The 13,712-nt window shown below is 39.5% G+C and overlaps 1 protein-coding gene across 11 annotated transcripts in view; it reads right to left on the reverse strand.

The window, feature by feature from the left end:
- The window catches only part of Plc21C (Phospholipase C at 21C), a 935,201-nt gene that overhangs the window by 208,326 nt on the left and 713,163 nt on the right, over positions 1-13,712 (reverse strand). For all 11 annotated transcript variants that reach the window (XM_068375234.1, XM_068375236.1, XM_068375240.1 and 8 more), the window contains one exon: positions 12,853-12,974. In XM_068375234.1, the coding sequence (XP_068231335.1) occupies positions 12,853-12,974 (122 nt within the window). The remainder of the gene's footprint in view (positions 1-12,852; positions 12,975-13,712) is intronic.

Raw genomic sequence — 13,712 nt, forward strand, 5'->3', positions numbered from 1 at the left:
ATTGTATAGCCTCAGGGCACTAGAAGGCACTAGAGCCTAGGTTCCAATAATTTGAAACCATCTGTAACTAATCTCGTGTCAACACAATTTGTTGGCTGCACAATATGTAGCAATTCTCTTATAAATTTTGGACGTCCGATTCTGATAACCCGATGGGTTATCATACACATTTTAAACTAAATTCTCACTTCAACAGGCAGCCAGTGTTAATCAATTACAGTAGTATAAGAGTGATCCTTTTCCAGGGGTGGAACACTTTTTACCAGTCTTGCTCCTCTGTTTATTATGTTTTGTAATTTCTTAAGTTACACTTTCGGTAAATTGTAGATGAAATTATAGTAGTCAATACTGATAATAACAGAGTTCATCACAAGTTTCTTTACAGAATGTTCATCCACATTCTTCTTTATAAAAACAATGTTTCTAAGATGATAACCAGCAGATTTTACTAAATTATATATTTGGGCATTGAAAGACAAGTTACAGTCAAGAGATACCCCTAAAAAAACGCACTTTAATAGATATCGGGGCAGAGTTGTTATACGTGTTTATTTGAATGTCACCCAAGTTTCTTACTTTGTTTTTCTTTCCAACCACCACAAACTCAAGTTTTATTTTCATTTAAATTTAGTTGTTTCATTGTATCTTTCCAACCACCACAAACTCAAGTTTTATTTTCATTTAAATTTAGTTGTTTCTTTGTCATCCATTCCCTAACACTGGCAACAATTTGGTTTAGAGTTCCAGTAGTGTCATCTATATCATGTATGTTAAAGTAAAATTGTGTATATCATTTGCAAATAGTTTGAACTTCACTCCATGCCTTCGTAGTATTTTTGACAGACCAATAGTATAGTTACAGAATAAGACTGGGCCCAGTACACTCTACTGAGGTAACCATCTGTTTAAAGGTTCTTATGATGAGTAACAGTTTCCAATTTGCACACAGTAATTTCTGTCAACCAAGTAGTCTTTTAGGTATTCAAAAACTTGATCTTCAATAACAATGGACCTTAGACCATTTAGAAGCAGTTCATGTACAACTGTATCAAAAGCAGCACCTGGTGGTAGCGACCTTGCCTGGTGATTGCCAGTGCTCAAACTTGTTATTCCTTTGGTCGCTGCAACCACACCATCCTTGTGAGTTAAGGATGGGGGGTTTGGGAGAGCCTATATGTCTATCTGCTGAGTCATCAGCAGCCATTGCCTGGTTCTCCCTGGTCCTAGCTTGGGTGGAGAATTGGCTTGCCCACTGATCATATGTAATATGGTCAGTCTCTAGGGCACTGTCCTGCTTGATAGGGCAATGTCACAGTCCCTTGCCTCTGCCATTCATGAGCGGCCTTTAAACCACATTTGGTTTTCAGCCGTCATTTCTAACATATCATTTACAACAAAACAGACAGCTTTCTCTGTAGGGTATAATTTTCTGTAAGCAGACTGGTTGTCTGGCAAAGCTTCTACTTCTTCTAAGTGACTAATTATTATCATTACTACTATTATTACAAGCTAAGCTATAACCCTGGTTGGAACAGCAAGATACTATAAGCACAAGGGCTCCAACAGGGAAAAATAGCCAAGTGAGGAAAGGAAACAAGGAAATAAATAAACTACAATAATAAACCATCAAAATAGAATACAGTAGACCCCCGCCATACGACATTAATCCATTCTGGAGTTGGTATCGTATGGTGAAAATGTTGTATGGCGGGCAATAGAATAGCTAATGCGTGCAAAACGCCAGGTAAAAACATGGAAAATTAGTACGTAACAAAATAGTATAGTAAGCACTGTACTACAGTATACTTATATATAATATACATGTACTGTACAGTACATGTATATAATTAAAAAACATTACAGGTATAAATAAAAATTATATACTGTACTGTAAAGGAAAAATTAAATTTTATTTACCTTTGGAGTGACGTGACTTAGAGCTGGTAGTGGGTGGAGGCAGAGGGGGAGGAGATGGTAGATATAAAAACATATCAATGCTAATTATGTTATGTAAACTTAATAATAAATCTATTCTTACTATTACTGTAAACACTTAAAATTAAAAATGCTTTTATTTATTATTTTTGTCTTTTGAAATTTTTTTATGATTTTTTTTTTAGAACTTTTTTTAATAGAATCACTTATACTGTACTGTATCATCTTTGCTTTCTGACACTTCTCTTTTGGAGAAATATCTATCCAAAGAAGCCCATTTCTGACGATTCCTCAACATATTTCTAAAATGACTCATACACTTGTCATTAACATTTTCCATAAAACGACCTGTTCAAACAAAGCATTAACCTGTTCTTTAAATAAATTCTCTCTCTCTCTCTTGTTCTTCTTCACTGTTAGTGTTAAAGACGTCTATTAATTTTTTTCTGGAAGAGAGAGAGAGAGAGAGAGAGAGAGAGAGAGAGAGAGAGAGAGAGAGAGAGAGAGAGAGAGAGATTAAACAAAAATGTGTTGTGTACATATGATTTTTAACAGCGTCAACGAGTTGAAAGACAATTAAATGTAACTAAAAAAGCAATATCAGCGAATCTGAATTCCTTTATTAACTAAAACAAATATACAGTACATACAAATACACTCGTGTGCGTATGCACAAACACACACACGCATACACACACAGTTGTAGGAATTCCTATGCGTGAGGAGACACGATCGGCGAGGAGGTAGCGATGGTGACTGCGATAACATACCGTAACTTACACTACGGAAACTTTAATCTAACTTAGCTTATTTTTTTTTTTTATTTTTATATTTCATATTTTTTACTATTTTTTTCTTTTGATTTTTAATTTTCATCACCGAGTTACGGTATGTTATCGCAGTCACCAATCTCTACCTCCTCCCCGACCATCTGTCTCCTACTGCGTAGCAATTTCTACATCTGTGTGTGTGTGTGTGCTTGTGCATACACACACGAGTGTGTTTGTATCAATATTTGTTTTAGTTAATAAAGGAATTCAGTTTTGCTGATACAGTATTACTTTCTTGGTTATATTTAATTGTCTTTCAACTCGTTGACGCTGTTAAAAATCATATGTACTCTTAACACATTTTTGTTTAATCTCTCTCTCTCTCTCTCGGAAAAAAATAAGAGACGTCTCTAACACTAACAGCGAAGAAGAACGAGAGAGAGAGAGAGAGAGAGAGAGAGAGAGAGAGAGAGAGAGAGAGAGAGATTTTATTTAAAGAACATGGTAATGCTATGTTTAGAGAGAGGACTTTTTTAAAAGAGCTTGTTAATGCTATCTTAGTTTTCTTTGCTTCACTTTTTTCTTTCTTTCTGTTCATCACGCTGGCCCTTCTCACAAATGATCGTTGCCAACAATCTCTTTGTCCTTTATCCCTATCAACAAAAGGCGTTCCATCTCTTCCAGGGTATTGCTACGATGTCTTGTAATAATAGTGACGTATGCAGTAACGTATGAGCGTGGTGGTAGGCTAGTGACTCACACAGTCGTACGCGTAAAAACTGCCAAGTTTGCATTTTGGAATTCGATGCCGTAAGGTGGGGAAAATGTCGTAATGAGGGGACGAAAAAACATCATATTCCACACCGTAACGTGAAAAAAACGTAAGCTGGGGACGCCGTATCCCGGGGGTCTACTGTATTTCAAAAACAGTAACCACATTAAACTAGATCCTTCACATATAAACAATAAAAATTTTGAAATAAGAAGAGAAATGAGAAAGAACAGCATGTCCAAGTGTACCCCTAAGCAAGAGAACTCTAATCCAAGACAGTGGAAGGCCATGGCACTACCCAAGACTAGAGAACAATGGTTTGATTTTGGAGTGTCCTTCTCCTACAAGAGCTGCTTACCATAGCCAAAGAGTCTCTTCTACACTTAGAAAGAGGAATGTAGCCACTGAACAATTGCATTGCTGTAGTTAACCTCTTGTGTGAAGAAGAATTGTTTAATAATCTCAATGTTGTCAGGTTATTGAAGAATTATGTATCCTAGCACTTTTGAAATAAAGGATAAATTCGAAAAAGGTTTGAGAAACTTACATTCATCGATGCTTGTATTTGCTCTTCTCCTACTTATATCAGCTAGTTAGAAAAGTTTGTTTCTCCAGTTACTTCAGATATTGGCATTGGATTAATTGCAGTTAGTTTTCTTTGCTCTCTTGATAATCCTGGTGACATTGTCTGGTGTAATATTATTGAATCTTGTTAATTTTATCTGTGTATCTGGTGTAGCATTAATCTGATGTTGAATATTTGTAAATGACCTAGTTATATTTTCTATTTTATTTTTAAAGAATACTAGAAAATTATTTGCTAATTCCTGGTCACTGTACCCCTCTGGTAGCCTTTTTACATTTACACTTTCCCTTATACCATTTAGGAGTCGATATAACATATTTATGTCTGCTGCTGCTTCGCGGGTCTTTCTCTTATAGTATTTATTTTTTCTCCTTCTTAGTACATGGCAGTTTAGTATTTTACCCAAATGCTTTCAGTTTTTAACTGATTCCACTTTCTTTAAGTCTTTTTTCTCTCTTTTTCTTTAAAGTCTCCCCATCAAACCAAGAAGATCAGTCATTAACAATTATAGTCTTTTCCATCAGAGCATATGGTATCATATTCACTTTTACTCACCCTATTACATATGGTCGTAAGACAGTCGACACACAGTGCCCAACAAACATTGGTTATCATGATCGCAAGGAATACTGAAGGCATCATTTATTCTCCTTATAACTTCTTCAGGAAATGCAAAAGGATAGAAGTTTGATTTATTTCTAAAGTTTATTTTCGTCACCACTGACTGTTTCTGCAGAGGAAGTCTAAACGTAATAAGCTTTTGCACTGGAGAGATAGTACATTTCTCTTCTATATCTATATCAGATACAATGTTATTCATTCCATCACTTAAAACTAGATCCAATGTATGCCCAGTCAAAGTTGTTTCAGAGTCAACATTATTCACCAATTGATATGATTCCAATAACTCACTAAATACTGAAGCATCAAGATTTGATGTATCATCCATCCAAAGATTGAAGTCTCCACAAATAACCAATTAATTTTTTCCCATGATAATCATCTCAATGAGTACACTGAATACTTCAAAGAAGATACTGTACTAGTATTTGTTCTTGAAGGTTTGTAAAGTGTTAACTATATGTAAATAATTTAAAATTCTAGGTGTGACTCTTGATTGCAAATTTACTTTTGAGAAACACATTTGGTCTGTTTCTTCTTCAACTGCAGAAAAAATGGCTTATTGAGAAAGTCTTTCAAAACTCGCGGGCGATCGTAGGTTGGGTTGCTGGGTGTACACTAGCGCCACCACTCGCCAGGATACTGGAACTATTCCTCACATACTCAGGTCTTCTCTGCCCGTAGGGTCTCTAGAGGGGCGGAAGGGAAGGAGTTTAATTATATATATCCACCGGGTAAGTATGTTCAAAAATTTATTTTAATATGAAAATATCATTTTTAAACATTTAACTTAGCCAGTGGATATAAATCATATATAGCTGATTCACACCCTTGGTGGAGGGTAAGAGACCAGCAGTAAGCATCATAGGAATATAACTCAAGAGTTTTGATATAAAACAAACTTAAGGATTAGTACCTGATAAGGAAGCTGACTTTGATGATACTCTGCCTCATTAGTCCGCTATCCTTATGAAGCCCAGCGATCCACTCAGGGGGCTGAAAGACCTCTAGGAGCTGTCATATCTGGGGTGACCACCCCTATGACAGGACCTCAACCAATACCCTTGATCTGGGCGCTCTCAAGAAACAAGTTTGACCACCCGCCAAAATCAAAAGATTGCGGAAGACTATCTCAGTCTCCACATACAACCCAAAAAACAATAGTTTCAAGAGAAGAAAAAGGTATTAGGATTAAGGGAATGTAGTGGTAGAACCTTCACTCACTACTGCACTCGCTGCTACGAATGGTCCCAACGTGTAGCAGTCCTCATAAAGAGTCTGGACATTCTTTAAATAATGTGAAGCGAACACAGATTTACTTCTCCAATAGGTTGTGTCCATAATGCTTCTTAGGGATCGATTTTGCTTGAAAGCCACTGACGTTGCCACTGCTCTGACTTCATGAGTCTTAACTTTCAATAATCTAAGGTCAGTCTCACCGCAGTGAGTATGAGCCCCTTAATTAAAAATCTGACAAAATATGATAAGGCGTTTTTCGACATCGGTAAGGAGGGCTTCTTGACCGAACACCATAGGGCCTCTGATTCACCTGGTAAATTCTTGGTTCTGTCAAGATAAAATTTAAGTACTCTTACAGGACACACAGCTAACATGCTTCTGTAACCTTTAATAGTAGAGGCAGAAAATTTACGGTTGTTTCTAAGGTGTAGCAGGAAGTCGGCGATCTGCGCTATAGTGGTATCGGATGAGGAAACAGAGGTGGACTTGCACCAATCTCGAAATACCTCCCATTTGGATTGGTAGATCCTGATGGTAGAGGATCTCCTTGCCCTGGCAATAGCTCTAGCTGCCTCCTTCATAAACCCTCGAGCTCTAGAGAGTCTCTCGATAGTCTGAAGGCAGTTAGACGAATCGCGGGGAGGCTTTGATGGAATCTTTTCATGTGAGGTTGTCGGAGAAGATCTAACCCCAATGGCAGACTTCTTGGGATGTCCACCAGCCATTGATGTACCTCGGTGAACCATTCCCTTGATGGTCAGAGGGGAGCAACCAACGTCAACCTGGTCCCTTCGTGAGAAGCGAACTTCTGCAGAACTTTGTGAAGGATTTTGAAGGGTGGAAACGCATAAATTTCCAGGTGAGACCAGTCCAATAAGAACGCATCTATGTGGACTGCCTCTGGATCTGGAACTGGAGAACAGTAAGTTGGAAGTCTCTTCGTTAACGAGGTCGCAAACAGGTCTATGGCAGGACGACCCCATATCCTCCATAGTTTTTCGCACACCTCCTGATGAAGCATCCATTCCGTGGAGATGACTTGTCCTCTTCTGCTGAGGCAATCTGCCATCACATTCCTTTCTCCCTGAATGAATCTTGTAAGAAGGGAGATGTTTCTTTCCTTTGACCAAACTAGGAGATCCCTTGTGGTTAAGTAAAGGGACTGCAAGTGGGTCCCGCCTTGTTTGGAGATGTAGGCTAACGCTGTGGTGTTGTCCGCGTTTACCTGCACCACCTTGTTCCGAATCAGACCTTCGAAACTTTGCAAGGCCAAACGAACTGCAAGTAGCTCCTTGAGGTTGATATGAAGCTTTACCTGGTCTTTGGACCAAAGGCCCGAGCACTCTAGTTTGCCTAGAGTTGCTCCCCACCCCAAGTCCGATGCGTCTGAGTACAACACATGGTCTGGGTTCTTGTGGGCAAGAGAGAGACCTTCCTGAAGTATGAGATTGACGTCCCACCATTTCAGGCAAGTCTTGACTGTGTTCGTGAGTGTAATGGAAACTGCTTCAAAGCCCTTCTCCTTGTCCCAATGGTGGTTGAGGTGAAACTGGAGAGGGCGTAGATTGAGTCTTCCCAGGGAGACAAACTGCTCCAGCGACGATAGAGTTCCCAACATACTCATCCATAATCTTACAGAACAACTGCTCTTCTTCTGATAATGATGAATCTTTAAGAGAGCTTGCTCTAGTCTTGTGGGCGATGGAAAAGCCCGAAAAACTAGACTCCGTATCTCCATCCCCAAATAGAGAATAGTTTGGGACGGAGTCAGTTGTGACTTCTCCTTGTTTACTAGGAGACCTAATTCCTTGGCTAGGTCCAACATCCATTTGAGATCCTTCAGACAGCGGTTTAATGATGACGCCCTGATTAACCAGTCGTCTAAGTAAAGGGAGGCTCTGACACCTGACGAATGTAGGAAGCTCGCTACATTCCACATGAGCTTTGTAAAAATTAGAGGAGCAGTGCTGAGGCCGAAGCACAGAGCTCGAAACTGGTACACTTCTTTCCTATACATGAACCTTAGATAACGTTGGAAGGTCCGATGTATAGGGATATGGAAGTAAGCGTCCTGGAGATCGAGAGAGACCATCCAGTCGCCTTCCCATACTGCTGCTAGAACAGATTTGGAAGTTTCCATCGTGAACTTTGTTTTCAAGGTGAACACATTGAGCGCACTCACATCTAGCAATGGTCTCCATCCCCCTGTGTTCTTTGGAACCAGGAAGAGACAGTTATAAAAGCCTGGAGATTGATGGTTTAAGACCTTCACCACTGCCCCCTTTTCTAACAAAAGTGACACCTGAAGTTGTAAGGCCTGTCTTTTTGCTTCCTCTCGGTACCTGGGAGAGAGATCTAAAGGATTTCGAACAAGAGGAGGTTTCCTTACAAAAGGAATTTTATAACCCTCCTTCAACAAGAGGACAGATCATTGGTCCGCTCCCCTTCTCTCCCACGCCTGCCAGAAGTTCTTCAATCTGGCCCCTACTGCTGTCTGAAGCTGTGGGCAGTCAGACTCTGCCACGGCTGGATCTAGCCCCCCCTCCTCTTACCTCGTCTTCCATCAGAACAAGAGTTGCCTCTTTTGGAGGCTCTGCCACGAAAGGGAGGAATAAATCTAGAAGCAGGGGTATCCAACTTTGGTTTGCTGCTGGAGAAAGATGATGGCAAAACTTTGCGAGCTGTTTTAGCAACTAAATCATGAATACCCTTCAAGGCAAGAAAAGACACTATATCCTTGACAAGATCTTGGGGAAACAGTGAACGCGAGAGAGGAGCAAAAAGAAGCTCCAACTTCTGACACGGAGTAACTCCCATGGATAGGAACGAGCACAATGACTCCCTCTTATTCAGTACACCTGCAGTAAAAATAGCAGCAAGTTCGTTAGATCCGTCTCTTATAGCTTTGTCCTTACAGGACATAATCTGGACAACAGCATCATTATTAGAAGGTAATACCTTCTTGCTCAAGGCCCCCAACGACCAATCCAAAAAGTTGAAGACTTCAAATGCACGGAAGACTCCCTTGAGTAGATGGTCAAGCTCCGAAGTGGTCCACAACATCTTGGAGCGTCTCATGGCTAGACGACGAGGAAAGTCTACCAGGCTTGAGAAGTCCCCCTGGGCAGAGGCAGGTACTCCCAAGCCGAGAACTTCTCCTGTGTCATACCAGACGCTCGAACGAGAAGCAAGTTTAGAAGGAGGGAAGGCAAAGGAAGACTTTCCAAGACTTCTTTTGGTCTCCAACCAGTCTCCTAGCAGACGCAAGGCCCTCTTTGAAGACCGAGAGAGCACTAACTTCGTATAAGGGGGAGCTGTAGCAGTCAAGCCTAAAGTAAATTCTGAAGGAGGCGAGCATGGAGCAGCAGGAACAAAATGTGATGGAAAAACTTCTTTAAAAACAGTCATTATTTTCTTAAAATCTAGAGATTGTTGTGCAATTATTTTCTTAAAATCTAGAGATTGTTGTGCAATTATTTTCTTAAAATCTAGAGATTGTTGTGCAACTCTAGGTTCCTCTTCTTCCGACAGGATCCCCAACGGTACGTTAGTGGAAAGAGGATCATCAGCTTCCTCCTCAAAGTAAACTTCATCCGACAGAATGATATTCTTGCGAGAAGGTGAATCCAAAGGAGGTCGAGAAGGCAAAGCTTGACAGCCTACATCAACCTGCCGATGAGTAACAGGCAAGGCAGGAGGGTCGACGTCACGTCGTGACTGCAGTGGTTGACGTCTGACGTCATGTCGTGACTGCAGTGGTTGACGTCCAACGTCACGTCGTGACTGCAGTGACTGACGCTCGACGTCACGGCTGGACTGCAAAGACTGATGCTCGACGTCACGGCTGGACTGCAAAGACTGACGCTCGACGTCACGTCGAGGTTGGCGATCGGCGTCATGTTTGAAAGCAAGGTTAACACTAGGGGTCACGTCAGCGTGACGTAAAGCTTCACGCTTAGAAGGCTGATGAAAAGCCTCACGCTTAGCGGAACCGTGACGCTCCGCAAGCGAAGGTTCCTGTCGAACAGGAGCTGGACTGTACGCCTGTATTAAGGTGGACAGCTTCGACTGCATGTCCTGCAATACACTAAAGTTAGGATCCCAAACACAAGGATCAGAACGTGACGTCGGCAACGTCAGTTCAGAAACGTCAGTACCGATAACGGGAGCAGCAGGACTCACGTCACGTCTGGAACGCCCAGACAAAACAATGGCACCGTGACTCTGTGAAGGGGCCTCCGGAGCCACAAAATCTGACGTTAAAAATGAGCGTTTAGCAGGCGAACCTTCCTCTGATGAAGGTATACGTTCTGGGCTGCTCCAGTGACTGCAGCCAGGACGTTGACTTTGTTCTGAAGGAACCAATTTCCTCTTAAGAGGTCGTGAAACCTGACACCAGGATTTCCTACTAATATGAACGTCATAGGAGGACGAGGAGAACTTAGTCTCGTCTCTCTCATAATAAGGACGATCGTGAGGAGCAACGTCTGCAACTCGTGAGGGAACGTCTGTTCGTGGTTTAACACCTATCGTTCCCTTTCGTCTTTTGACATTCCTTCTCCCAGGGGTTGGGGAGCTTGAAAGAGGTCTCGGACTGGGCGAACGGCAAGTACGAACAGACGAACCCTCCGCAACACTGAACACATTTTTAACACTTTTCGCACTAACACTTGCACTTTTCAAAAACTTCACATCGAACATAAGTTTTTTCCGATCCGTAGCCAGCAATTTGACCTTGGCACCAAGAGCATGAATAGCCTTCATCATGTCCTTCAGTGAAGGCTCGTTAGTGCTAGTAGGGGGTTCAGAAACTACCACTACAGGGGGAGGACAAGGTTCAGTGACATGGGGAGAGGAAAATTCTCGAGAATGAGAAGAGCTTCTTCTTACCCTATCTCTCTCTAATTTACGAATACATTTTTCATACTCTAACCACTCATTATTTGACAAAATGACACATTCATCGCATCGATCCCCCAATTGACAAATTTTACCTCTACAATTAATACAAATAGAGGGGGGGGGGGGTCAATGGAAGCCTTTGGAAGGTGCCTATTACAGCCTTTAGCACATTTCCTATACACAGGGGAAGGGTCAGCCATATTGGAATGTCCAGAGAGAGATAAAAAACAAAGCAAGGGTCAATAATAGTCAAATAAAAAAAGAGTTCAAGAACAGTCGAAAGAATAACCAACCAAGCGAAAGCCATAAACCGAAACAAGTACTTCACCAAAGCTGTAGAAACTTGAGGTCAGCGCGAGCAAGAAAATCAATGTTTACGCCACAGCCAGCAGAGAAGAACTGAGGATGTGAGGAATAGTTCCAGTATCCTGGCGAGTGGTGGCGCTAGTGTACACCCAGCAACCCAACCTACGATTGCCCTCGAGTTATGAATTTGCTGCCGGACCGTCGGAGACGTTAGCTATATATATATCCACCGGCTAAGTTAAATGTTTAAAATAACTAATACTAGGTTGGCTAGGGAACCAGCCACCTGTTGAGATACTATCGCTAGACAGTTATTGGGTCCTTTGACTGGCTAGATAGTACTACATTGGATCGCTCTCTCTGGTTACTGCTAATTTCTCATTTGTCTACACATACACCGAATAGTCTGGCCTATTCTTTCTTCATTCTCTTAAGTCCTCATACACCTGACAACACAGATTACAAAACAATTCTTCTGTGCTCAAATGGTTAACTACTGCTCTGTAATTGTTGGTGACTACTTTTCTATTGGTAAGGGTAGAAGAGACTCTAGAAGAAGGACGATCAAAAATCAAACCATTGTTATGTAGTCTTGGGTAGTGCCATAGCCTTTGTACCATGGTCTTCTACTATCTTGGGGTAGAGATCTCTTGCTTGATGGTACACTCAGGCATGTTATTCTATCGTATTTCTCTTTCTCTTGTTTTTTTTTTATCTTATTTTTATGGTTTATATAAGAATGGTCTATTTTAATGTTGTTACTGTTCTCAAAATATGTTATTTGAATTATTCATTACTTCTCTTGTAGTTAATTCATTTCCTAATTTCCTTTCCTCACTGGGATATATTACCCGTTGAAGCCCTTGGGCTTATGGCATCCTGCTTTCCTAACTAGGGTTGTAGCTTAGCTAATAATAATAATAATAATAATAATAATAATAATAATAATAATAATAATAATAGTAATAATAATAATAATAATAATAATAATAATATCTGCTTCTGTTACAGATCTAAATAAAACAATCTCCCAAGAGCACCAAGTTCTGGACCATATGAAAAAATATATCAACCAGGAGACAAAGGTCTTCCTATCCAAGCCTGATTGGAGGTACATTTTTCTCTTAACCAAGAAGTTTCAGGTTCAGTCCTGATTTTAAGTGGAAATGAATTTTAAAATTTTAATGAAAGGCCTATTGTGTGTGTATTTCTTAAAAAACATTATGACTTACACTAATACAAGTAATGCATATTCTTAAAGGTATAGAGGGGAGATACCAGACTTATATTAGTTAAGTGTTGACAATCTTGCACTATTAAAGAAGAAGCCATAATTCAATAAACAATAAATTGGAAGTAAATCATAAAGTAAGATAATCATCCTAAATATAAAGGTCAAGCTGGTGATGCTTACAAAAGAAAGTAAATGTGAAAACTAAAAGGAAAAGGGTCTTCAACAATTAGCAAGGTCTGTTAACCTTGCTTTGTTATATTTTAGGAGACCTCAAATTCGGGTGATGAACCCTCAGATACATCAAGATATAGTACAAATGGTATTTTTTTCTAATTTTGGGATTCTGAGATTATGCACTACCAACCCAGCTGATGATGCTACAGGTTGTTTCTATCATTAAGTTTATGATATTTAAATGGTTACTAAATAAATTATACATGAGCAATATATAATTAGTGGGTAATGTAGTTAAAAGAGAGCAACATACCTTCTCAAGCTTTTTTCTTAGCTTCTCCAAGTTCTTTTCTAATTCGACTTTTTTCTCTTTAACACTCTTGTAATTCAATAGTTTTTCTAAACTCTCCGCTTCTATAACATGTTTACTAGTTTCTGAAAAGATAAGAAAATTAGTACATATTTTCTTAATATTTTTTTTTTGTTGCAATGTGTAGAGAAAATTAAATATTTATATCAAAAGATGATGCACCAAGCAATAAATGCTATATAGACAGAATATAAAACAAAAAATATGCTATTTGTTTTTTTAGGTTAAACAAAATCTTATATGAGAAACCATACATGCATATGCATAACTGTAATACACACTTATAAGTAATCATAATATATTTTTAATCCATACCTTGTATTCAATTTTTAAATTGTTGGATATTCAAACTAGTTACTGTATACAGGTATACATTAGAAGTTACATACTAAATCTCTCATTTTCATAAAAAAATATATATATTTTTTTCACTTACTTTCACAGCAATTTTCATTTAAATCAGCAAAGTGACTAAAATTAAAAATAATTATAATTTGCAACATCATCACAAAAAAAATGGAAAACCACGAAGTAAAGTACCATAAACAGGAATCTACAAACTTTCAAAGTTTTTGTAACATGGTTTTCAATGATGATGTCTCAAGAATGACTAAATATGGAGAATATAGATTCAGATAACATTAGCTACAGGCACATCTAAGGACTTATGGGACCCCAGTTCCTGGCTTTAAAAGATACAAAGATTGACTGACTGATTTGTCCCAGAGAATATCTGAGGATGGATTTGAGTATACTGCAAGAGATCTGTCACTTATTTCTATGAAACACCCCTGATGCTCATA

The sequence above is a fragment of the Palaemon carinicauda genome, chromosome 6, assembly GCF_036898095.1.
Source record: "Palaemon carinicauda isolate YSFRI2023 chromosome 6, ASM3689809v2, whole genome shotgun sequence".
Taxonomy (NCBI): domain Eukaryota; kingdom Metazoa; phylum Arthropoda; class Malacostraca; order Decapoda; family Palaemonidae; genus Palaemon; species Palaemon carinicauda.